The sequence below is a fragment of the Caretta caretta genome, chromosome 10, assembly GCF_965140235.1.
Source record: "Caretta caretta isolate rCarCar2 chromosome 10, rCarCar1.hap1, whole genome shotgun sequence".
Taxonomy (NCBI): Eukaryota; Metazoa; Chordata; order Testudines; family Cheloniidae; genus Caretta; species Caretta caretta.
In genome coordinates this window covers 33308101-33334808 of record NC_134215.1, presented here as the reverse complement: position 1 = coordinate 33334808, position 26708 = coordinate 33308101, and the positions used below count along the sequence as shown (strand labels likewise).

General features: G+C 46.4%; 1 protein-coding gene across 2 annotated transcripts in view; it reads left to right on the top strand.

The window, feature by feature from the left end:
* Nucleotides 1-2660: 2660 nt before the first annotated feature.
* Nucleotides 2661-26708, top strand: part of TRAP1 (TNF receptor associated protein 1) — an 83657-nt gene continuing 59609 nt past the window's right edge. Inside the window, exons 1-4 of one of the 2 annotated variants that reach the window (XM_048866815.2) lie at nucleotides 2756-2818; nucleotides 11020-11258; nucleotides 23318-23485; nucleotides 26169-26251. In XM_048866815.2, coding sequence (XP_048722772.2) covers nucleotides 11216-11258; nucleotides 23318-23485; nucleotides 26169-26251 — 294 coding nt within the window. In that variant the 5' untranslated portion in view covers nucleotides 2756-2818; nucleotides 11020-11215. Of the gene's footprint in view, nucleotides 2819-11019; nucleotides 11259-23317; nucleotides 23486-26168; nucleotides 26252-26708 lie in introns of both variants that reach the window. The other variant, XM_048866814.2, reaches the window with a different exon arrangement.

Below are 26708 nucleotides of genomic sequence, written 5' to 3'. Positions count from 1 at the left end.
GGTGGGAGGGGCAGGGCAGGGTGGAGTCAGGGCAGGGCCAGGAGCAGAGGTGGGTTGAGCACCCACCGGTGCCAGTAGAAGTCAGTGTCTATCCCTGTAGAAACCCTTCTTGTTACCCTTCACATCCCTTGCTAGCTGCAACTCCAATTGTGCTTTGGCCTTCATGATTACACCCCTGCATGCTCAAGCAATATTTTTATACTCTTCCCTAGTTATCTGCCCAAGTTCCACTTCTTGTAAGTTTCCTTTTTGTGTTTAAGCTCACTGAAGATTTCTCTGTTAAGCCCAGCTGGTAACCTGCCATATTTGCTATTCTTGCTGCACGTCGGGGTGGTTTGTTCCGGGTGCCGACTCCATGGGTGCTCTGGGGCTGGAGCACCCATGGGAAAAAAATGGTGGGTGATGAGCACTCCCTGGCAGCCCTCCTACCAGAATCTCCCCCTCCCCGCAGTGCCTCCTGCCTGCTGGGGGGCCCAGCCAATCAGCATCTCCCACTCCCTCCCAATGCCTACCACCTGCCACTGTTTTGCAGCATCAGGAGGTGCTAGGGGGAGGAGTGAGGGCACAGAAATGGGTGGGGAAGGGGGGAAGAGGTTGGGAAGAAGTGGGGTGGAGCAGGAGTGGGAAGAAGCAGGGCAGGGGTGGGGCCTTGGTGGAGCCTGGAGGGAGCACCCCATGGTAGATTAGAAACTCAGTGCCTATGGTTCCTGTGCCCTCAATAAGGCTTCTTTAAAATACAGCCAGCTCTCCTGGACTCCTTTCCCCCTCATATTATCCTCCCAGGGGATCCTGCCCATCAGTTCCCTGCGTGAGTCAAAGTCTGCTTTTCTGAAGTCCAGCGTCTGTATTCTGCTACTCTCCTTTCTTCCTTTTGTTAGGATCCTGAACTCGACATCTCATGATCACTGCTGCCCAGGTTGCCACACACTTCTACTTCCCCTACCAATTCTTCCCTGTTTGTGAGCAGTAGGTCAAGAGGAGCATGGGCCCTAGTTGGTTCCTCCAGCACTTGCACCAGGAAGTTGTCCCCAACACTTTCAAAAATTCCAAAATTCCTGGAAGTCATCAGCATTCTCACCTTTATCAACCAAACCTGTAATCTCATAAAAAAAATCTATCAAGTTACTTTGAGAGGTTCTATTTTCCATAAACCCTTGTTGATTGACATTAATTATATTACTGTCCTTCAATTCTTTACTAGTTCTGTATCAGCTGCTCCATTATCTTGGCCAGGATTGATGTCAGACTCACAGGCCTCTAATTAGCCAAGTCTGTTAACCCTTTAAAAATACCAGCCCAACATTAAGTTTCTTCCAGTCTTCTAGAACTTCCCTGATGTTCCAAGATTTATTGAAAATCAGCATTACCAGTCCAGTGAACCCCTCAGCCAGCTCTTTTCAAACTATTGGATGCAAGTTATCTGGACCTGCTGATTTAAGTGTTTAACTTTAGTAGATGCTGTTAAACATCCTCTGAAATACTAGTATATGCTATGACTATTTTATCAGTTTCCTTCCCAAATACAGAACAGAAATATTTATTGAATGCTTCTGCCTTTTCTGTATTATTATTAATTCTACCATTTCCATCTAGTAATGGACAAGTACCATTGTTTCAAATATTTTTGTTCTCAATACACTCAAAAAACTTATTGTTTGTAACTTTGCCGGCCATAGATTTTTGTCTGCTTGTATGTCTTTGGTGCTCTTATCAACTTTCTACAATGTATAGCTTCTGACTTGTATTCATCACTATCAACTTCTTCTTTCTTCCATTTGTTTTTAATGATATAAAATATTGTTTAACACTCTCTGCAGCCTCAGGCAGACACCTCTATATCAGTTACACATGATTAACGGTATGAAAGTGTTCTTTGCAACGTTGATAGAAAATTACTTTTTATATAGAAAGCTGAGGTTCTAGAGTAGAAGAGGGCAGCTTCAGTCACAGAACTGGATTTTTTACCTGGCCTGGACCAATCTGAGTCCTGCCTCCTGTTCTGTCTTCTAATGAACAAGCAGGCGCGAGACAGGGGCTGAAGCTCCGGTGGGGCAGGCTTGTGTGCAGTGGGAATGAGCTGGTTAGGTGTAGGGTGACCAGAAAGCAAATGTGAAAATTGGGACAGAAGCTGGGGGGGGGGGAGAGTAATAGGACCCTCTATGAGAAAAAGACCCCCAAATCGGGACTGTCCCTATAAAAGTGGGACAGCAGGTCACCCATGTTAGGTAGAAGAAGGAGAACAAGATCTGGGGCGCGAAGAAGGCACCTCAGGCCAAGGGGCGTTGATGTCCCCACGTCCCCGTGGCCTGCAGCTGTGGGACTTGAAGCGGGCAAGACGGGGCAATAGGGTGTGTGGGGTGGATAAGCATCTGCTAGCTGGGAGGGCAACAGGGCGCGGGAGGGCGGGCACCCGCGGGGGGCGGGCAAGGGGCAACCAGGCCGGGCGGGTGGGCACTCGCTGCGGGAAGGGGGCTTTGTAAGCTGCGGGCGCTGCCCTCGGCAGCCCCTCGCGAAGGCAGCGAGCGGACGAACCCCGCCCGCAGCTCCGCGCCGCCTCCTGCGCCGCCCCAGGGAGGGGGGCGGTTCCTGTCAGGCGCTCAGGGGTCGCCCAGGCAACGTGACACCATCAGCGCGCGCCGCCTCAGTGCGGGCGTCGGCCCTTCCGCTCAGAGCCGCCGCGCGTGTGTTGCGTGCGCCCCGGAGAGCGAGCGAGCGAGTGGCCGGCCCGGCATGGCCCGGGCGATGCTGTTGCGTGGGAGCCGCCTGCGGGCCCTGCTGCGGGCGGGGAGCGCCGCGCGGCTGCGGGCGCCGGCGGCAGGTGAGGGCGGGGCTGTCCCGGCGTCGCGCGGCTCGGGGGCTGGTTGGTGGGGGAGGGAAGCCGGGAGGATCGGGGCCTGGCGGGGCCCGCGGCGGCTGCAGCCGGCTCGGACCTGCCGAGGAGCCGCGGTTGCCTTGGCCTGGCGCCCAGGGCTGTAGGGCCTCAGCCCGCAGCTCGAGTCCGAGGGTGGCGCCGGGCTAGCAGAGGAGCTGGCGGCCCCTGCCGGGAGCTCGTGGGCCCTGGAAGAGTCTCTGCCGGGACCTGTGGTCTGCAGCCGGCACCGCGCATCGCCATGAACGCGTTAACCCCCGGCCTGCCTCTGGGGCCGCCGTGTGGCTGGCTCTCCCGCAGCGCCTGGCTGCGGTGAAAGACACCCGCGTTTCTAGGTGCCGCCTCTCAGCCAGGGTAGAGACTGGATCAGCCAAAAGCAGAGGGGCAGATGTGAATGAACTCGGCCAGTGATAGAAGCAGGGGAAACCTTTTCGCCTGTTCCTTCGGCGTTCTGAAGCGCAGCTTGACCTGCACCGTGTTTACAATCTGGTGTAAATCACTGCAGTAGAAATGCGAGCGCAGAGTCCAAACTGATCTTCAGACCTTTCTATTTGAAAATTGTTACACTGGAACGTCCCTAATTCACATTTACCTGGTGACCCGTCACAAATTCCTCCCATGTATAAATGAGTAAGAAAGTGAACAAACACAATTGAAAATAAAATTGTGTTATGGAGTGTACTCTAGTTCATTTATTTTGAGAAGGGTAACTTAGGGTACCATGAAGTATTCTACATAATTAAAACCAATACAGTGTGGTATGTTTTCTGAATTTAATTACATCTGGGTGATTTATAAGACTTCATTACAGCACTTGGCTACTTAATCTTTGGTGGGATGCGGAGAAAATAGCTGAAATTCTTGTGAGGATGTATGTATCTGGTGAAGTGAGATGGTCCCTACATGTAGAAGGTAGTTTGACACTTAATTCTAAAGAACAGGAGACATGAAAAGGGAGCTAGTGGAGTGACCAATCTTGTTAAAATAATAAATAAAAATGAACCTTGCTTGGACAAATGACCTTTAGCGACCTTCCTTCATACCAGTTTGCCTGCTTTTTAAAAAATGCCTTTGAGGAAGCCAACAACTTAGATACAGTCTGTTTAGCTGAGTAGGATTCAGTCTTTTTACTGGCAAGGTTCCAGCAGTAAGCAGTCCTAAACGCAGGCTGAGCAGTCAGGTTTGTTAGGAAAAAATGATCATATGATTTCACTTGAGATCACTGTTGGGAACTGCATTGGAAGAAATTTGCAGTATAGCTGCCTGACCAGTGGCTCCATCACTGCATGCCAGTCCCTTAATCTTCAGAAGCACAAACATACTCATTAAAGTGACAGGAACAGACTCTGAACCGTCAACACACGGTGTCTGTCTACTGGCAGGGTATTGTGGGACGTGCCCATCATGATGCACAAAGCACTGGGTGATTACCAGAGCTTAATTTGTAGTCTAAAAATTGCCTCTTACCAACCCTGTAGAATGAAAGACTATAACAGGGTTCAAAAAAGAGCTAGATAAGTTCATGGAGGATAGGTCCATCAATGGATATTAGCCAGGATGGGCAGGGCTGGTGTCCCTAGCCTCTGTTTGCTAGAAGCTGGGAATGGGTGACGGGATGGATCCTTGGGTGATTACCTGTTCTGTTCATTCCATCTGGGGCACATGGCATTGGCCACTGTCGGAAGACAGGATACTGGGATAGATGGACCTTGGTGTAACCCAGTATGGCCGTAGGAAATCAACCTCTTGGTGTGAAGGCCTTTCTTTCTTTCCTTCAACTCTGGGTACTGAACTCACCAGCATGGGGAATTTTTAACTTTCTTTAGAGAAATGATTTTTAAAAGTTTTCATACAGGCATGTTCTCCTTCACCGTACAGCTCTGAACTCTACATTTTCTGCTATCCCTGCTGGACTGCTTACTGCACACACAGAAAAGGTGTCTCAGGATTTTAATCCTGTCACTCAGGGACCATGTATTCATGAGTATTTGTACCGTGCCTAGTACAATTATAGAAATGTAGGGCTGGAAGGGACCTCAGGAGGACATCTGGTCCAGACCCCTGTGTCGAGGGAGGACTAATACCTAGACTGTCCGTGCCAGGTGTTTGTCTACTTGTTTTTAAATACCTCCAATGACTCCGCAACCTCCCTAGGTAAACTAGTGGTTATCGATCTTTATCGTTAGAAAGTTTTTCCTAATATCCAACCTAAACCTCCCTTGCTGTAAACTAAGCTGAGTACTTCTTGTCCTACCCTCGGTGGACATGGACAATAATTGATCACTATCCTCTTTATAATTATCTTTTTGTTAGTATTGTGCCCCCTCAGCCTTCTCTTCTGAAGACTAAACGTGTCCAGTTCTTTCAACATTTCCTTTAAACCTCTTCATTTTTGTTGCTGTCCTCTGGACTCCAATTGGTCCACATCTTTCTTGGAGTGTTCTGTCCAAAATTGGAGACAATGCTCCAGCTGATGCCTCACCAGTGTCAAGTAGAGTGGAACAATTACTTCCCATATCTTATGTATGACACTCCTGTTAATACATCTGTCATAAATATAAAGGGAAGGGTAAACCCCTTTAAAATCCCTCCTGGCCAGAGGAAAAACCCTTTTACCTGTAAAGGGTTAAGAAGCTAGGATAACCTCACTGGCACCTGACCAAAATGACCAATGAGGAGACAAGTTACTTTCAAAGCTGGAGGGGGGGGAGAAACAAAGGTTCTGTCGGTCTGTGTGATGCTTTTTGCCAGGAACAGAACAGGAGTGGAGTCTTAGAACTTAGTAAGCAATCTAGCTAGATATGTGTTAGATTCTGTTTTGTTTAAATGGCTGATAAAATAAGTTGTGCTGAATGGAATATACATTCCGTTTTTGTGTCTTTTTGTAACTTAAGGTTTTGCCTAGAGGGTTTCTCTGTGTTTTGAATCTGATTACCCTGTAAGGTATTTACCATCCTGATTTTACAGAGATGATTCTTTTACGTTTTCTTCAATTAAAATTCTTCTTTTAAGAACCTGATTGCTTTTTCATTGTTCTTAAGATCCAAGGGTTTGGGTCTGTGTTCACCTATGCAAATCGGTGAGGATTTTTATCAAACCTTCCCCAGGAAAGGGGGTGTAGGGTTTGGGGAGGATTCTGGGGGGAAAGACGTTTCCAAGCGGGCTCTTTCCCTGTTATATATTTGTTAGACTCTTGGTGGTGGCAGCAATAAAGTCCAAGGGCAAAAGGTAAAATAGTTTGTATCTTGGGGAAGTTTTAACCTAAGCTGGTAAAAATAAGCTTAGGGGGTTTTTCATGCAGGTCCCCACATCTGTACCCTAGAGTTCAGAGTGGGGAAGGAACCTTGGCAACATCCCACAATGACATTTGCCTTATTCTCAACAGCATCACATTGTTGACTCATTCAGTGGGGGCCCAATTCTGGGTGGGAGCTTTGGGTGACCCTTGCAATACAAGTAAAGTTTGTGATCTAATTTGAATTTGACTGGTACAGAGATTTTGAAGTAGATTTTTGCATCCCATCTCCATGACCACTCCTTTTTATGTATTAAGAGTAAGTGATTTCTCTTCTGTGAACATTTATTCACCCTTGGGAGCTGCGAGTCCGGGATGACACTGGGCTGGTTTGGCTCTCTGAGGACAGTGACTCAGCGGGCCCAGTGCTCTGACAGCAGTGCCTCACCCTGGCATCTCTCAGTCCCTGGATTTGCAAAGTTTGAGCACTGCAGGGGAAGTGTGCTGAGTCCCATGGAGGAGGAGGAGTGGCATTCATTGGCTCCAGAGGCATCTATGTCTCTCCTCTGACTGGAGGGCATTCGCAATGGTGTAGGGCAGGGGAGGGCAAACTACAGCCCGTGGGCCAGATCCAGCCCATCAGGGCTTTCAGTCCGGCCTGCGGGATTGCCAGCCCCATGGTGCAGCAGGGCTAAGGCAGGCTCCCTGCCTGCCCTGTCCCTGCACTGCTCCCAGAAGTGGCCAGTACCACATCCCTGGGGGGAAGGGGGGCAGAGGGCTCCATGCGCTGCCCTCGCCTGCAGACACCACTCTTTGCAGTTCCTGTTGGGTGGGAACAGGAACGGGGAACCACAGCCAGTGGGAGGTTTGGGGATGGTACCCACAGATGAGGGCAGCGCACGATGGAGCTGCCTGCCCCACCCCACAACCAGGAGCCAATGCCGGACATGCTGGCCACTTCCAGGAGTGGCATGGGGCCAGGGCCGGCAGGGAGCCTGCCTTAGGCCTGCTGCGCGCTGCTGCCACCCTGGAGCTGTTCGAGGTAAGCTGCGCAAGGCCAGAGCCCGCACCCTGAATCCCTTCCTGCATCCCAGCCCTCTCCCCTGACCCTTTGAAACCCCTGCCTTGAGCCCCCTGCTACACCCCTCCTGCATCCCAACCCTCTGAGCCCCCTGCCGCACCCCGCACGCCTTCTGCACCCCAACCCCCTGCCCTGAGCCCCCTTCCTGCACACAGCACACCATCCCACACCCCGCACTCCCTCCCGCACCCCAACCCCCTGCTCCAGCCCTACATTCATGGCCCTGCATACAATTTCCCCACCCAGATGTGGCCCTTGGGCCAAAAAGTTTGCCCACCTCTGGTGTAGGGTCTGGAGGGTGGAGTTGTGAAGATTCTGGAGCTTCAAGGACTGGCATGAGAGAATGATGGAAGAATTCAGTTTGTCATGGATTAGGTATCTACACAGGGCAAATCCAGCATGAATAGTAGGAGGGCTGCAGATCAGGAGTGAGGGGCATTGGCAGAGCTGAGGTCAGAACTGGAGTAGTAGGGGATGCTGCATTTTAGAACTATAGGGCATTGACAGAACTGTGTGTGGAAGCTTTTGTAGCATCTTCCAGCTCTGGGTTTGGGTGTAGTCCTTCGCTTTAGTGAACAGCATCTTCCCCTGCAACCTAAAAGCATATAATAAAATGAGAAGATAAGGAAGAGACCTTTTGTTTTGGTGCCTATATTGTATGAGTCTCTAGCAATATAATACTTAACACACAGCAGAGGTTGTGAGAAAGGGGGGCTTAGCTGATGTGTTGTCTGAAGTGAATGAAGCACAGTGACCATATGATGCACAACTCTATAGGAAAATCATGTTTCAGTGGGTTTTTCTCATCATGGCTGATTTATGCTGAAATAATGTGATAAACTTCTTGGTCTGGCAGCTGTGTCAGAGTAATGTTTGCGAAGTGCTTGATCTTCATGCTTTTGGTGCTGCTTTATTAAAAATGCTTGGTAACAACGTGCTTATCCTCAGTTACATGGAGGGGATCACAGTGGAATTACTTTATCACAACATCCAACACTAAGAGCACTTAGATTCCTAGAGTCCAGGTCATTCCGCTGTTTTGAGAAAAATGAGACACAAAATGTAAAGGAAATTTCGGAAGGCCATGGTATTTTCCCAATAAATACAGTTATAGTATATTCTATTTAGGTTTTGAATAGCACACTGATCACGGTAGTATGTAAGTCCCATCTGGTTGTGCATTAACTGATATGACTTGTGTCATTTGTTGTTTGTTCTCTCATCTTTTCCCCACAAGGAGAAGCATGTGAAGAGGAGTGTCTTGTTTTGATAGTTTTTGTTTGTTTTGTTTGTTATAATATATATGTTGCTTTGTGTTTACATCAGAGAAGGCAAGGCTAAAGAAATGCACTTTGCACTGGGAGCAGCAAGCGGGGAGGGAGATTTGTGGTAGTCCTTAATTCTTGGTAGAGTTCATTCTGTATTTCTGGACCTTCTCCCCATAGAAAGTTCTGTCTCCAGCACAGACAAGCTTTACTTTTATTGTGGAAAGTTTGGTTGTGCCAGAGGAGTGTAGGTGACAACAATGGTCTTCGTCCCAGGCTTCAGACAATCTTTTAGATACGTTGGGTCCAGGCCATAGAAGATTTTGAAGATAAGGGCTGAGACCTTTATTTGAAATTCTATGGGAAGCCAGTGTAGACAGCGGAGAACAGGTGTGCTGTGCTCGTGTTAGTTTGTGTTGCTGAGGAGATGAAATTAGCTTTTTATTTTTTAGCTTTAAAGCCATATGTATGAGGTGTTGGGATATTTGTGTGAATTTGCTGGCATGCACTGCTCTGGAATATGAGAGAGATCCTGGTTCTGGTCAGCCAAGTGCCTGTATTTGTCAGCTGTCCCTATACAGCAAAGCATTTAAACCTATTTTTAACACTGGGCAAGTGTTAAGTCACATTAACTTCAATAGACTTGAAGCACATGCTTAATCTTAAGGAAGCGCATTGATATTTTGCTGAATGGGCTTGCTAAAGCAGGTGGGGGCTGTGAAAGTTTACCTCTACTAATGCAGCCCATCTCTGATCTGCAGCATCCCCTGGGATGTGAATTTTGGGTCTTCTGCAGTCCTGACAAAACCCTTGTAAACTCTTTGTTTCTCTCAGGCTTCTGGTTGTGTTAGTCTCTCTTAACATCTGGTGACAATTACTAGGTTCTCTACTTACACCAACAAATTTATTTCACTTTTAATTTAACCCTAGTATACTCAGTTCTCCAGAGTTAAAAGGGTGGAGTAATACATTCTTTCCAGTCAGAAGAACTGGACTCCAAGTTGCTTTACAGTCTGTAGGTATTACCCATTGGTCAGTTACCAGAAACTACACAACCCTAGCTGACTAGAGTGAGGCTGTCTTGTAGCTTATACAGGTTTGAGCACATTGTCAATGATTAACAAATAGTAATGCATAACGATCTTGGAAAGGAAATAGAGCAGGGAAGTCATAGTCCCTCCATATGTCCATGATACCATTGCACCTAGGCCATAGTACTCTTCTGTCTGGACACTTTGGTTGCAGATAGATTATAGATTATGGCAGACTGTAGAGCGTTGGGAGAAGAGCAGCATAAATGTTCAGGGCCTGAAGGAACTGACTGAGACATTTAGCTCTTACTGGATATAGCTTGGCTAAGCAGCAAATATGTGAAGAATGTAAATGCCAAGGAGGAAAAGGATTTATTTAGGGTGGTACATGAGTAACTGAGGCACACAGTTTAGGAATACAGTATACTTCCATATATCCAAAACCCTGTTGTTTGAACCCCTGCATTATCCAAATCCTTTCCTTGCCTCCCCGCATGAATCTCATGCTGCGGGACAAGGAAGAGAATCGGATAATGTGGAGGCTCACAAAACGGAGCAGAGACCCCCCCTACCCGGCCCAAACTGTGAAGAGGAGGAGGAGCCGCTGGCCGTACGGGAGGTCACCCTGCTACTGGATGGCTCCTGTGGCAGCATAGGGAGCCTTCTGCAGCCCTGCTGTCACAAGAGCGAATGAGTGGGGCTGTTACTGCAGAACTGCAGAGGGCTCCCTGTGCTGCCGCTGGGCTGATGACACCTGATTCCTGCAGGCACTGGGTGGGGGTGAGGCTGTGGTCCTGGTGGATAAAAATCAATGTTTTTTTTAAAAAAATCAAAAAAAATTGGATTTTTTAAAATTTAAATTGAATTTTTTTTGATCAAATGCTTTTTGAGGGGAAAAAAACCCATCTAAAGATAGATACATTATAGCTCAAAGATATGTCATCATGGAATAGTGATTATAAATTCTAATTCTGTGGTAAGAGACAATATATTCATCTAATGTTTAAGAAAAGTTTTGTAAATGAGTTCCAATAGTTCATGGATTAGGGATGCAATTTTATGGGGTTCCAGGGGCTTCTGTATAGATTATTTAGGTTAATCTTTCTATTTACCCAATAGGACTCAGTGCTCAGTCTAGAAGATACCATCAGAGGTGCTTAGTTATGCCGTTCTCAAACTGTGGATTTGTGTCTTCAGAGATAACATGCTTGTTAACAGCAGAAATGTTTTTAAATAAATAATATATAGAGGTGAGAAATGACAGACCTCAACCCTATTGTCCCTCTGTAAATTTGTGTACACAGAGGCAATCCCTTACCTCTCTCTAAAAGTGCAAAGTTTCAAAAAGTTCAGTGAATAGAAGATTGTTGGGGGTGGATCTGGACAAGGAGAAGAAGTTTGGAGATAAATGTGAGAAGGGAGGGCCAGGCAATAGAAACAAACGTGAAACTGTTTGAGCAGCATATTCCAGAAGGCTTGAGGTCTTTCTGAGTGTAGCCTTCATTGATTTGAGATCTACCATATCTTTCTCTCACTAGAAGGGAAAACCTCTAATGGCAGTAGGCCGCAAGAGAGACCCAGTTTGGGAATATTTTAATGAAGTTCCTCTACCTGTGGTGAAGACAGGCATGTGTGCAAAATGCAAACAGCGCAACAAAGAAATGCAAGGCCTGGTTTCCCGAATGACACAACATCGTGAGAAGTGTTCCTTCTCAAGAAGAAGCTGCGTTGAAGATGATGAAAGGAACATGTCTGAACGTGCAGGATCTTCAGATTGGTAAACTTTTTTATTTCATACTTCTTTCTTAAGGACTGCCTGTCTTCCTTCTGGACTAGTCTTGAATTCTCATGTTTGAGCAAAAAATGTAGTTGTTATTCTATGATACTATCACTTTAGATGCACTTGTGATAAAAAATGAATAGCTGAAATAGGCAGATCTTCCTTTTACAATTTCACCTTTAAAGTAGTACTGAGTGTCAGTGAATGCAATGAGTAATAGTAAATGAGCAGTATGGTAATAATAATTAAATAACTGCAGTGAATTATTTTTTTTAGGAGAATCCATCCTCAACATGCAGGATTCAGAAGGCTATCCACTTTCAAGATCACCATCATTTTCTATAGTTTCAGAGTATTCTGCCAATGATGGTGTTTCTGTCCCATCATGTATGTCACAGTATATCATTACCTGTAGCAAAAAGAAAAAATCTCCATTTCCAGAAACAACCATAGATAAGTTTGTGATAAGAACCAGCCGATTACAAAAAGAGGTAATTGATGAAAAAATTGCAATAAATGGTTTATTTATGCAACAAACTCTCCTTTCCATATGATTGAGAACCCACACTTCACTAACATGGTTCAGTCATTAACCATGGATATAGTCCACCCAACAGAGCAGATGTCGTAGGCAAAGTGCTGGATAAAGGGTATGAAAGAGAAATTGAGCAGTGTGCAAAAGGTCTAGAGGGTAAAATTGTTAACCTGAGTCTTGATGGGTGGAGCAGTGTCCACAATGATCCTGTTGTATGTGCTTGTGTGACAACAGAAGAAGGGAATGTCTTCCTTACAGAAACAATTGATAGATCAGGAAATGCACACCCAATAGAATACTTACAAGAAGTAGCAGTAAAAGCTATAACAAACTGTGGAAAAAAAATTCAAATGTCTAGTACGCAGCTTGGTCACAGACAATGCTGCAAATGCATCCAAGATGAGAAGAAATTATTTAGAAGAGAGTGAAGAGAGTCCCAAGCTAATAAGATATGGTTGCAGTGCTCATTTGTTGCACCTCCTAGCCAAAGACTTCAGTGTTCCAGAAATGAAGGCTAATCTTGTTGAAATTGCAAAATACTTGGGTAACAACTGCTTTGCAGCAGCTGCTCTGAAAAAAGTGGGAGGAACCAAGACGTGCGATGGAACTCCGTAGTGGACTGTTTTGAGCACTAGATCAAGAACTGGCCTAATCTGATGACAGATTGTGAACAAAATCGTGAAAAAATAGATGGCACTGTCACAGCCAGCGTTCTCAACATTGGGCTTAGGAGAAAGGTTGAACACATGCTGAATACCCTGAAGCTTATTTCTGTAGCCCTGAACAAAATGCAGGGAAACAGCTGTTTTATTGCTGATGCTGTTGAAATTTGGAAGGAACTGAGTGAGATCTTAAAAGAGAAATATGCAATGACAAAGTTAAATTACAAGCATTAAAAAAACGAATTGGACAAACACTCTCTGCAGCTCATTTTCTTGCAGATATTCTTAATACTCGGTACCAGGGTCAAACCTTAAGTGCTGAAGAAGAGGAGTTGGCTATGACATGGACATCCAGCAATCCCTCCATAATGCCAACTGTAATAAACTTCAGAGCTAAGGGTGAACCATTCAAGAAATATATGTTTGCTGATGATTTTTTAAAGAAAGTCACACCAGTGAACTGGTGGAAGTCACTTAAGCACTTAGATTCAGAGACTGTTGAAGTGATCATCTCACTTTTAACAGCAGTAGCTTCTTCTGCTGGTGTAGAAAGAATATTTTCTTTCTGTGGACTAATTCATTCCAAACTGAGAAATTGTTTGGGACCTGAAAAAGCAGGAAAGCTTGTTTTTCTTTTCCAGATTACGAATAAACAGGAAAATGAAGGTGAAGATGACTGAGTTAGCTGCAGAAGCCAGTATTTTAAGTTTCTCATGTTGACCTGGCTGACAGTCGATTTAATATTGTTTTTTTTGTTTTGTTTTTTAAATATTTCATTTAACTATTTTAGTTAAAAACAATTTTAACAAAAATAAACCTGATTTTAAAAAACTTGAATGTTTAACTAAATTGAAATTGCATATGCTTGTTTTGTTAAAATATTAATGTTTGCTGTTGAAGAAAAATATCCAGAATATATAATGTTGTTGTTTTAGTTAAATAATTTAAGTGTTTGTCTGGTGATGTTCTCCTAATATAGCATGGGAAGAAAATCCTCCAAATATTAATGATTAGCCTGTTGAATTGGAGATAGGTCACCTCCCAATGACTTCATAAATATCTGCTTCAATTTCCTTTGGTAAATGAAATAACCAGTCATTGATTTTCTGATATAGCTGTAAAACGAATCTGAAAAGTGTTCAGAATAAATCACTTTAAAAATGTTTAGTGTGTACCTTCTGAAAATGAAACCTACATCTATCTCTGAGTTGTGAAGAATATGTATTAAGGTTATAACAACCAACAAGAATGCACTTTATGTAGAAATCCATGATTAAATCGAGTCTTCCTGACTAGTGATTTAAATCATGATTTAAATCAAATCCACCCTGGCTCCTGCCCTCTTCGTTATTCAAACTCCCAATTATCCAAAAAAATCTGTGTCCCCCTTGCTATTCTGATAATGAGGACTATACTGTAATGGGATGGTGAGGACTGAGATCTGGAGAAATAGACAACCCACCTGAAAATTTGAAGTAGGAAATGGGATTGGGGGGAGGGTGATAGGATGGATTACCTGATGGGTTTTTTCCATCTACAATTCCTATCAGTTTGTGGAAGAATAAACAATGCCATTGAAACTGCAGGGAGATCTTATTTAGGTTAGAAAATAACTATCCCAGTTTAACTTGACCAGGAAGTTGGGGATAGCACTCCTACACTTGCAAATTCACAGGATTTTTTTAACTAATTCAAGATGGTCAGTATTTGAAGTTTATCCAAAACATAGCACTGCCTGCAAGCATCATGCTGTGGCAGTGACCACTATGAGGGGAACTTCCAAGGAACTGGCTTTGGTTCTAAAGGCCTTGGAAATTTCCTAGGTGAATACTGACCATGCTTAAGAGATCTGACAAGATGACAGGATAAGGGAATCTGAAAGCTCATATACTGTGATACCAGTTGCAACTTCCCTTGCTTTCTTACAGCTGCATTGTCAAACCTGCGAATAGTATCCGAGTTAATGAGAATGTGCTGGTGAGTTTCAAGTGCAGTAAAATGCAAGAAGTAGTGGGTTTTGGCAGCTTCCTCCCTGAATCTCCCTGTATGCTGGGCTCTTAGCAGCCTCTGCTCATCACGGTTTCCTTGGAGTTTGTGTGGCTCCTAATCACCAAATGGCTTGATGCTGCTGCTTTGTAGGCTGTCACTATGGTCTGTGGATTCCCTTTGTGTTGTGAGGAAGAGATGTAACACAGGAAACCCTAGTACAGATAAGGCCAACTTTTCTGGGCAGCTCATCTCCTGTATAGAGGGAATACTTGATGGCTTGTTAGCAGTCATGTCTGAGGAGGAGCTGTGTGTCTGGGATTGGGTAGCTTGGTCTGCATCCCGCTCAAGCACTGCTTGAATGTTGCCTTTTAAAAATGTCCTTGAGGCCTGCTGGAAAGAGCCAGGTGTGTGCCCTGCTCTGTGGGGTGAGAAATGAGGACAGTGACTTAGGCCTCATCTACCCTAGAAAATTAGGTCGGCATAACTACGTTGCTCAGGCAAGTGAAAAATCCACTCTCCTGAACAGCGTAGTTAAACTGACCTAAGTCCCCATGTAGACTGCGCTCTTCCATTGACCTGGCTACCGCCTCTCAAGGATGTGGATTACCTGCCCTGATAGGAGAACCGCTCCAGTCGATGTGAGTAGTCCACACTGAAGTGGTGGAGCGGTGCCCCTGCAGTATTTTAAGTATACACAATTTTATAGGCTGAATTAAAGTGATGCAAGAGAGATGATTTCCCCTGCTTAGAAAGGCTGTCACCTCTTCTCTTCATCCATACCAGGCTCAGCTGCAGTCCTGTCAGATCTCGTCGGTTAAGCAGGTTGAGGCCCGCGCAGTGCTTGAATGGGAGACTTCTCAGGAATACTTTAGGGCAGTGGTTTTCAAACTGGGTTATGCATCCCCTAAAGAGTATGTGAGCTCTTGTCGGGGGTATGCAAGAAAAATCCTGTAATGGCGGACAATGTGCTTTATTTAGTAAGACTTGGCAATCTAATCATAGGTATATTATGACCCTATCTCAGAAGGGGATACATAGTAGACTTCATTATATGGAAAGGGGTACACAGCCTAAAAAGTTTGAAAACCACTGCTTTACGGCTCGTCTACGCTTAAAATGCTACAGTGGCAAAAGGGGGTAGTGGTGACACCCGTTGGAGGCTTCCTGACCACCCAAAAGCCCCATCCCTAATACATCATGCTCTAACATGGCACAGCTTGGGGCTGATATGCAAAGTTAGACAAGGCATGTGAGTTAATTCCACTTTGTCTCTGGGTGTCAGGAGCTTTGCTTCCCAAGCTGTTTTTGTGTGTGTGGCTTTTCCTTGCTAGTTCTGAGAGCACTTTCTCACTTACTCTGCATATATAAATGGCCATGGTTCTGTGGCTTGAAATTGCCGTGGGTCCCTCCTCTGCTGGCCAAGCAGGGGTTTCACAGGAAGCAATATATCAGAAAATGAAAAAGCTGCAGCTTGAATTTAACAGTTTTTGTCTTTGGCTGACACAATGCCAGCTATTAATTAATGATATTAAGACCAAATGTTATACAGATCCAAAAATAACCTTGGAATTGATTGATGATGATTTATTCATTGTGCTTGGGAGAGAGAGAGGCAGAAGATGTGACTAGGCCAAGAATTATAAATATTTGAGGTTTCCAGAGAGATCCAGCACTTGTGTGTGGGGGCAGCATTCTGTTTGTGTATATTGGGTGAATAGACTCTCAGGACTTGCTGTTTGTAAACCTGATGACAGAAGTTGACTTGAGAATGGGAGGAAAATGCCAGCGGATTGTTTTTCCTTTTGGGTCGCTGGAGGCAGTGACTGGGCAAAGCTCCTCTCATATTCCGTGATTCCTGAGTGTGGGTGTATTTGCAGATTTTTTTGTTTGTTTGTTCGGCACCACAGGGTTAAAATGTCAGATTGTAAAGTCCAGGCTGGCTCAGGCATTGCCTGTGTCTCTTCCTGAGCTGACCCTTCTCTTAGCCCTGGTCTACACTAGGACTTTAGGTCAAATTTAGCAGCGTTAAATCGATGTAAACCTGCACCTGTCCACACGATGAAGCCCTTTATTTCGACTTAAAGGGCTCTTAAAATCTATTTCCTTACTCCACCCCTGAGAAGCGGATTGGTGCTTAAATTGGCCTTGCCGGGTCGAATTTGGGGTACTGTGGACACAATTTGACGGTATTGGCCTCCGGGAGCTATCCCAGAGTGCTCCATTGTGACTGCTCTGGACAGCACTCTCAACTCAGATGCACGATTGTTTGCTGTTGCTCTGACGCAGGGAGGGGCGACTGACGACCCGGCTTACAGGGTTGGCTTACAGGGAGCTAAAATCAACAAAGGGGGTGGCTTTACATCAAGGAGTATTTCAGGCAGGACTTCACGGAGGGTTCCAATAAGAAATGGTGCACCGAAGTTATTGTTCTTATTGGAACAAGGAGGTTAGTCTGGCCTCTGATAGATACGTGGCTAGATTTACCTCGCTGCACCTTCTCTGTGAGTGACTGCAGTGTGACCTAGAGGAATGAGTCCCCTAGATCGGGGGGGGGGGGTGGAGGTGGGGGGTTTGCAAATGATTACAAAAGAAATCTGGTCTGTTTCTTGTTTTGATACACTCCATCTATCTTTTACATCTTTGGCTGGCAGCAGACGGTGCAGAAGGACTGCACGCCATCCACATCTCATGGCTGCTCGGCAGAAGATGATGCAATAGGACTGCTAGCAATCCGTATCACCTGCCTGCTCACCATAAGACGGTTCAATAGGACTGACTGCAGGACTAAAGAGAATGACTGGATCAAGTCACTCCAAATTTAGTCCCTGCGCCCATGTCTGTCCAGGAGCTCCTGATCGACCTCACAGAGGCGACCAGGAGCACCTCGGACATGACGATGACAGCTTGCCAGTCCTACTGTACCGTCTGCTGCCACAAGGCTAGGGGTTGCTGCTGCTGTGTAGCAATGCAGTACCACGTCTGCCAGCACCCAGGAGACATACGGTGACAGTGAGCTGAGCGGGCTCCATGCTTGCCGTGGTATGGCGTCTGCACGGGTAACTCGGGAAAAAAGGCGCAAAACTATTGTCTGCCCTTGCTTTCACGGAGGGAGGGAGGGAACGGGGGCTAAACGATATGTACCCAGAACCACCCGCGACAACGTTTTAGCCCCATCAGGCATTGGGATCTCAACCCAGAATTCCAGTGGGCAGCGGAGACTGTGGGAACTGTGGGATAGCTACCCACAATGCAACACTCCGGAAGTCTCCTCTAGCCTCGGTACTGTGGAAGCACTTCGCCGAGTTAATGCAGTTAATGCACTTAGAGCATTTTCTGTGGGGACACACACACTCGAATATATAAAACCGATTTCTAAAAAACCGACTTCTATAAATTCAACCTAATTTGTATGTCTACACTATGAAATTAGGTCGAATTTATAGAAGTCGGTTTTTAGGAAGCGATTTTATACAGTCAATCGTATGTGTCCCCACTAAACACATTAAGTCGGCGGAGTGCATCCACAGTACCGTGGCTAGCATTGACTTTTGGAGTGTTGCACTGTGGGTAGCTATCCCACAGTTCCTGCAGTCTCCACTGCCCATTGGAATTCTGGGTTGAACTCCCAATGCCTGATGGGGCAAAAACATTGTTGCTGGTGGTTTTGAGTGCATGTCGTCAGTCACCCCTCCCTCCGTGAAAGCAATGGCAGACAATCGTTTCGCCCCTTTTTTCTGTGCAGACTCCATACTGCTGTCAGCAGACAGTGCAGTAGGACTGCTAACCGTCGTCATCCACCACTTCCGGTGCAACTCTGCTCTCCTGCTCTCCTCATGCCATGAATCCACCTCGCAGGTCCTCTCGTCGTTCTGTATAAATATCTATTCTCATGGCATCCATCGTCATCCACCGCTTCCGCTGCAACTCTGCTCTCCTGCAGACGCCATACCACGACAAGCATGGAGCCCGCTCAACTCACCGCTGCTGTTTTGAGCATTGTAAACACCTCGCGCATTTTCCTGGAGTATGTGCAGAACCGGGCTAAGAGACGCCAGCATGAGGGCGATTTTGATGAGGACGTGGACACAGACATTCCTGAAAGCATGGGCTGTGGCAATTGGACATCACGGTGGCATAGGGCTGGTTGATACAGTGGAACGCCAATTCTGGGCCTGGCAAACAAACACAGACCAGTGGGACCGCATAGTGTTGCAGGTCTGGGATGATTCCCAGTGGCTGCGAAACTTTCGCATGCATAAGGGCACTTTCATGGATCTTTGTGACTTGCTTTCGCCTGCCCTGAAGTGCAAGAATACCAAGATGAGAGTAGCCCTCACAGCTGAGAAGCGAGTGGCGATAGCCCTCTGGAAGCTTGCAACACCAGACAGCTACCGGTCAGTTGGGAATCAATTTGGAGTGGTCAAATCTACTGTGGGGGCTGCTGTGATCCAAGTAGCCAACGCAATCAGTGAGTCGCTGCTATCAAGGGCAGTGACTCTGGGAATTGTACAGGTCAGAGTGGATGACTTTGCTGCCATTTGCTGCCAATGAGGTTCCCTAACTGTGGCGGGGCGACAGACGGAATGCATATCCCTATCTTGGGACCGGACCACCTTGGCAGCCAGTACGTAAACCGCAAGGGGTACTTTTCAATGGTGCTGCAAGCACTGGTGGATCACAAGGGATGTTTCGCTGATGTCAACGTGGGATGGCCGGGAAAGGTACATGACGCTCACATCTTTAGGAACTCCAGGCTGTTTGAGCAGCTGCAAGAAGGGACTTAATTCCCAGATCAGAAAATTACTGTTGGGGATGTTGAAATGCCTATAGTTATCCTTGGGGACCCAGCCTACCCCTTAATGCCGTGGCTCATGAAGCCATACACAGGCACCCTGGACAGTAGTAAGGAGCAGTTCAACTATAGGCTGAGCAAGTGCAGAATGGTGGTAGAATGTGCATTTGGATGTTTAAAAGCTTGCTGGCGCAGTTTACTGACTCGGTTAGACCCCAGTGAAACCAATATTCCCATTGTTATTGCTGCTTGCTGTGTGCTTTGTTTGTGTGCTTGCTCTCCTCATGCCATGTGTTTTTTCCGCCTTCTAATCTGTGCTAGCCTCTGGGATGGAGATGATAGGGGGAGCTCAGAAACATTTGCTGCTGCAGGAGGGAAAAAAGGAAGAGTAGTATTTAAAAAGATACATTTTAGAGAACAAAGGGAAAACTATTTCACACTGAATCAAGTGATTCACATTACATAGCACATGTGCTTCACTCCCCTCTCCCCCCACCACATGGCTAGTATCAGGGAAGATCCCTCTCAGCCAAACGCGAACAGCTCAGCATGAACGGGTCTTGCCCCACCGTGTGGCAAAGGCTTTGGAAGTACCTCCAGGAGAGCTTCATGGAGATATTCCTGGAGGATTTCCGCTCCATCCCCAGACATGTTAACAGACTTTTCCAGTAGCTATACTGGCCACAAATGCATTCCAAGTCTTCAGGGCAAATTAATCATTAAACACGCTTGTTTTTAAATCCTGTATTGTATTTACAAAGGTACACTCACCAGAGGTGCCTTCTCCGGCTTCATGGTCTTGGAGCCCGCGTTGGGAGGGTATTTACTCTAGGGTCATGAACAGTTCCTGGCTACCGGGGAGAAGGGATTCTCTGCTTGCCTGCTGTGTGCTATCCTCAACCTCCTCCTCATCTACAAAATCCTCATCCCTGTTGCGTGAGACTCCCCCCTTGCAGGTGTCCACGGACAGTGGTGGGGTAATGGTAGGGGGCCCCTCCTAGACTTGCATGCAGCTCATCATAGAAGCGGCATGCATGGGGCTCTGACCCGATGCGACTGTTTGCATCCTTTGTTTTTTGGTAGGCTTGCCTCCGCTCTTTAACTTTCACGTGGCACTGCTGTGTGACCCTGGTGTAGCCTCTGTCCATCACGCCCTTGGAGATTTTTGCAAATATATTGGCATTTCGTCTTTTGGAACGGAGTTCTGCCTGCATGGATTCTTCTCCCCATACAGCGATCAGATCCAGTACCTACCATTCGGTCCATGCTGGAGCTCTTTTGCTATTCTGGGACTGCATGGTTACCTGTGCTGATCAGCTCGCCACGCTGGCCAAACAGGAAATGAAATTCAAACGTTCCCAGGGCTTTTCCTGTCTACCTGGCCAGTGCATCTGAGTTGAGAGCGCTGTCCAGAGCGGTCACAATGGAGCACTCCGGGATAGGTCTTGGAGGCCAATACCGTCTGTCCAACGACCCCAAATTCAACCCAGCGAGGTCGATTTTAGAGCTCATCCCCTCGCCGGGGAGGAGTACAGAAATCAATTTTAAGAGCCCTTTTAAGTCGATAAAACAGGCTTGGTCATGTGGATGGGTGCAGGGTTAAATCGACCTAACGCTGCTAAATTCGACCTAAACTCGTAGTGTAGACCAGGGCTAAGTGTGATGGACTGGTTCACCATATACTGAACTCTCCCGTTCTTAAATCCTCATTCATGTGGGCTTTTTCTTCATTTTCTTGGATCAGTCCAACAAATGCATTGGAATGACAGCTACAGACTTTTGCTTGAACAATGAGGCAGAACTGTGTGTGATACAGCAGTTACGGGTGTAGGAGGTATTCAAGTGCATGAGAGCTATTCACAGGCTCTTTAAGGACAGAACTAATTGAGTAATAATTGGGGGTTCTGGCTGGAAAAGTGCATCATGTCTTGGAACTGTTTTTGAATGGGAGACATGGTAAGGGACTATTTGGGGTTGATAACTGGCTCAGCCTAGGGTCTGAGGCGTAGGGAAGCAGCAGAGCTGCTTACCCTTTGGAAGGGCGACAGTAATGCTGAGAGCTCTGGTTTTGATGCATTTGGATTGAGAGATACCTTGGTCTTTTCAGAGCTTCAGAATGGCAGATACTAAATGTCTGTGTGTGTTTTAGGGGTGTTAACTGTATGTTGGTAGTCAGCATCATCTGCTTGGTTGGTTAGGGTCAGCATCAGCTGACCTTGGAAGGGACTTGGATCAGCCAGACAACAACTGGAGGACTATGGGACATGTTTGTGAAGGGTAAGGGGTGTAAGTTGTATCAGGCACTATGTCGAGGTAAAAGCAGCAGCCTGGAAAGGGTTAAGAGATTTCTGCCTATTACATGGCTGGAAGAGGAAGCTGGATCCAAAGGGGTACCAGGGGAGGGGTGTGTGGTGGTCCACACACACACACACACACACACACACACACACACACACACACTGGTAGAGGCAGCAAGGTTCTTGGGATCTAATCAGCATTTTTGGTTGGATAGTTTTATTTTGTTTGTACCTGTTGTTGTAAACAATAAATAATGAATGGGGCCCAGGGGTAAGGGCCTTTATAACAGACTTAAACCTGGAGTTTGCTTTGCTTCCTTGGCTGATGAAACAGCCTACAAGGGCAAAAAAGAGTTTTTGTAAAAGCCCAGAATTGTCTGCTGTTGCCGCCCGCTCCTGGCTTTTGTAGCTTGACCAGGTTCTCTCCCTGGCCCTAAGGAAACTCTGCCACTCGCAGTGTGGGGCGAGCTGCAGCTTAATACTGGGCTGGAGTGGCGAAGGGTGGAAAACCACCCATCCACTTGCCAGAGCATTCTTATTCCATTTTGTATCCATTGTCATGGAGGAGGTGAATTAATATACCCTCCTCTGCCTGATAATTTCCCCTCAGCCCCAGGCTCAGGACCGCTCAATCCTGGCAAGTGGAATGCAGCAGAGTTTGCTGCTCATTAGGTGTAAAATATACAGTGGAAACCTGAAGGAAGTAAAGTCTGGAAATCGCTTCTGTGTGTTACAGGGCCTGTTGGATCTCAAGCTTTCTGAAAAGGGCCTTTTGAGGTTCTCGTACACCATCATTTTCCTGTGGAACTGGCATAACCCAGTCCACCTGAAACCAGCTTGAATATGTGGTTATGTGGCTGCATGCACGTTCGCCCACCTCTGAATATATTTGCCTTGCCTTCTACATTGGAACATCGTTTTAGCACCATTTCCTTTTGTCTTCACAACATAGATAATTACACTGAGCACTAATATAAGACAGTGCTTTGTATCTGCCAAGTGCTGCAAATGTTGGTTAGTAGCCAGTGTTTGTTTTCGTTTCATTCTCTGCCAAACGGAAGAGGGTCTCCTGTGATGTACTTCGCTAAGTCAGACAGGCAAGGCTATGACAAAGGTGGCAATTCCTATGTTCCTAGTGGAGCTAGTGGAATTTGCTGTCTTTTATAGCTTTTCGGGTTATGACTCTTGCTTCTGATAGGACCCTGAGAGGCAGCATGTGCTGTTTAGTCCTAAAACTGGCTCTGCCGGGGGGTGTGATTCTGGCATTCTGACCAGTAGCTACACTCTGCCAAAGGAGGCATCTTTGAGAGCTCAGGATTGAATGTTTACTGCCGGTATCATAAATCAGCAGGTGTATGGGCCAAATTGGAGTAGAATTCTATAGGGGGTGGTCAAATGGGATGTAACCAGGAGTAATGAAATGTAACTGAGCAAAGGAAAACAGATTTGATAGGAGGAAAACTTTCTGTCAGTAAAATATAGCAATAGCAAGTCTCAGAGCCTGGGTCAGTTTACTTGGGCTTGTGCTATGGGGCTAAGCAATGCGATGTTTTGGCTCAGCTCTGCGACCTTCCCCCCCCTTGCTGGGTCTCAGAGCCCAGGCTCCGGCCAGACCCCGATCATGTGGGGATTGAACACTCAACTGGACAATGCATAGGACAGTGTACCTTAGGGAGCAATCCTGCATTAGCCCTCGGGAAAGGGAATTGTGACCTTGATAGAGCTTTCCTATCTCTAATATGTGTGAGTTAGATTAAAACCGCTTGAATTGCATCTTCTAGGAAGAGGAATCACATGTCTTCAGAGAGCAGCCCTCCATTTCCCAGTCCCCCGGCACAACTTAGCCACCTTCAGCGTTCTTGCTGGGCAGAAGTACAGTACCCAGGCAGCTGAGAACAAGGAAGAGGAGCCCCTGCACACCATCATCAGCAATACAGAGAATGTGAAAGGTGAGCAGAGGCCGGGGATATCACGGGAAGGAAGTCTCTTGGGGTGCGTTGAAAACCCAGTGAAATGGCACTGCCTTGGCAAAACAGTGCCTAACTGGGAGGGCTGGAGCTTGGGGCTATCTCCCAAGGTACCTTCCCCACCTCTGGAGGGGGAGAGGTGCAGGTGTTTGTCATCCCATCAGTTAGAATGGCTTTTGGGATGGACTTTCGAGACTTGTGGAAGGAAGTTGTCATTGATGCTTCAATAAGAGTAAATTCTTGGAGTCTCATGGTCAAGGACTTCTAGGTATCCTAGCAAAAATAAAATCACCAGAATGAACACCACAACATAAAATCTCTAGCAAAGTAGTAAATACAGAGTAAAGAATAAAACAGCAGGAACAGGTTCACCCCTGTACCCTCTCAATATCTCGCTGGAAGCATGAACCTGTTGAGAAATAAAACTACTTAAGAGTGAGATAGACGCACCTCTATAGTTGCAGTCTGGCAGAAGCCTGCAGTGTGCTCTGGTGGATGTAACTTTCGTGTGTGTAGGCAGGGGGTTCCAAAGGACCTGCCTCTTGCCTGCTGTTGCATCTGTTGTTACACAGGTGAACTGTGTGTACCCAGCTCATTGCTTGTGAGGATGGAGATCTCTGATTAAAATCATGCTGTCATCCCTTTAGTTAGAACTAATTGCTTTGCCTGCCTCCAAGCAGAGCTGCTTTAAAACAAAGTCATGTGAGTTATCTGAACACAGAAATAGCATCTTAAACTCAATATTCCAAGGCCTTTTCCATACACCTTGTATTTTTGAAGGTCCAGGGCTATGAAGCCCTTAAATGAACTTGGTCCCCCTGCACCCATCATCTTGCCCTCTGGGGTCAGAGAATCTGGGGTTTTGTCTGCAAGCAGCTGCAGACATGTGACAGGTCACGGGTAACTTTGACTGTGCTGCTAGTGTCTTAAGTGTGTCTAAGATAGGAAATGCCAAAGATCGGGCCTTTTAAAAAGAGCCTGAAAGAGAGCCTATTGAGAGAAGCATTTTGTAAAGTGTTATTCTCTTTGAGCCGCTGTTGTCATTGAGAAAGATTAAGTACATTAATCAGCGGGGTGTGTGCAGTATCAAGGGTGCTTCAGCAGAGAGGTGCCAGATTAACACAATGGCTTCTTCTGTTTTACTTAGAGTATGCTTTTTATGTTGGGACCTTAGAGTGCTTGTTGAAAGCTCTTAGAGTGGGGTGTTTGCAGATAGCTCCTTTAAATGTTGGAGCTCCCTTTCCCCACCAGCCTCTATTTGGTACAACAGCGAGGGCTCACATCTGGTGGCGTGTGGTGCTCTAAAAATTAGAGGGGGGAGGACTGGCTACGAAGCAGGGGAGGGCATTTTTAGAGATGAAGATTTGGGGATTGGATGGCTCCATGGATCAGGAATGGAGTGTAATTTTTCACTTCGAGGTCACTGATTCAGCTTCAGCCCAGACATGATCTGGAGGATGGTGTAGATTGCACTCTCAGCAAATTTGCGGATGATACTAAACTGGGAGGAGTGGTAGATACGCTGGAGGGGAGGGATAGGATACAGAAGGACCTAGACAAATTGGAGGATTGGTCCAAAAGAAATCTGATGAGGTTCAATAAGGATAAGTGCAGGGTCCTGCACTTAGGACGGAAGAATCCAATGCACCGCTACGGACTAGGGGCCGAATGGCTAGGCAGCAGTTCTGCGGAAAAGGACCTGGGGTGACAGTGGATGAGAAGCTGGATATGAGTCAGCAGTGTGCCCTTGTTGCCAAGAAGGCCAATGGCATTTTGGGATGTATAAGTAGGGGCATAGCGAGCAGATCGAGGGACGTGATCGTTCCCCTCTATTCAACATTGGTGAGGCCTCATCTGGAGTACTGTGTCCAGTTTTGGGCCCCACACTACAAGAAGGATGTGGATAAATTGGAGAGAGTCCAGCGAAGGGCAACAAAAATGATTAGGGGTCTAGAACACATGACTTATGAGGAGAGGCTGAGGGAGCTGGGATTGTTTAGCCTGCAGAAGAGAAGAATGAGGGGGGATTTGATAGCTGCTTTCAACTACCTGAAAGGGGGTTCCAAAGAGGATGGCTCTAGACTGTTCTCAATGGTAGCAGATGACAGAACGAGGAGTAATGGTCTCAAGTTGCAGTGGGGGAGGTTTAGATTGGATATTAGGAAAAACTTTTTCACTATGAGGGTGGTGAAACACTGGAATGCGTTACCTAGGGAGGTGGTAGAATCTCCTTCCTTAGAGGTTTTTAAGGTCAGGCTTGACAAAGCCCTGGCTGGGATGATTTAACTGGGAATTGGTCCTGCTTCGAGCAGGGGGTTGGACTAGATGACCTTCTGGGGTCCCTTCCAACCCTGATATTCTATGATTCTATGTAGTGACCTGAACTCACATAATATATCGTCTAATGGCCATTCTGCAGTCTGTGTTGTCTCAGCCCTTGTCCAGGCTGACAGTGTGCCCACATGGCAAAAACCATTCTCACATTTCGAAATAAATAGTGCCTTTGTTGGCAGTTTCCGTGGAGGCCATAGATGCCCATATCCCCTGCCACTCCTAGCCAGGGCCCTGAGAGGCTGAGGCACACTAGTGAGGCTGTGTGTGCCTTTCCTGTATGAGAGAACTGTGTGAAATGCCCTTGGGTGTGCGTGTGTGTGATTAATTCTAGGAGAAGCCTCCAAACATGAGTTCCAGGCAGAGACGAAGAAGCTGTTGGACATTGTTGCACGTTCCTTGTACTCGGAGAAGGAGGTAGGTCACCTGCTAATCATACCGATGCTGGTGAAGTTTCTGTTTGCAAAGCCATGTGTGTGTATATATATATATATATCTGTCTCTGTCTGTGGCAGGGCAAGACACTGCCCTTGCAGTGGAAATGCCTGCTTGACTTCCCAAGAGAGTATGTTTTTAATTTCATATGTAAATACATCTAGATGACTCAGTAGGCCTGTTTTGGCTCTGGCAATTGGCTGTGTTTTAGCACCAAGTTTAAACAAACCAGCCCCCACACCACTAAATGGAGAAATACAGTTGGCTCTGTGCCGCACTGCATGTAGCGTTCCAGCACGATGGAGTTAATGGAGTCAAGGCAGAGCTGTGCTAGCCTGCTGCCTCACTGGAACTATCCCCTTCCTTTTACTGGCCATTTTTCTCCCTTAGATTTTAGTGCAGCATTTTAAATGCAGGGATTGATAGAAGGCTGCCCTGT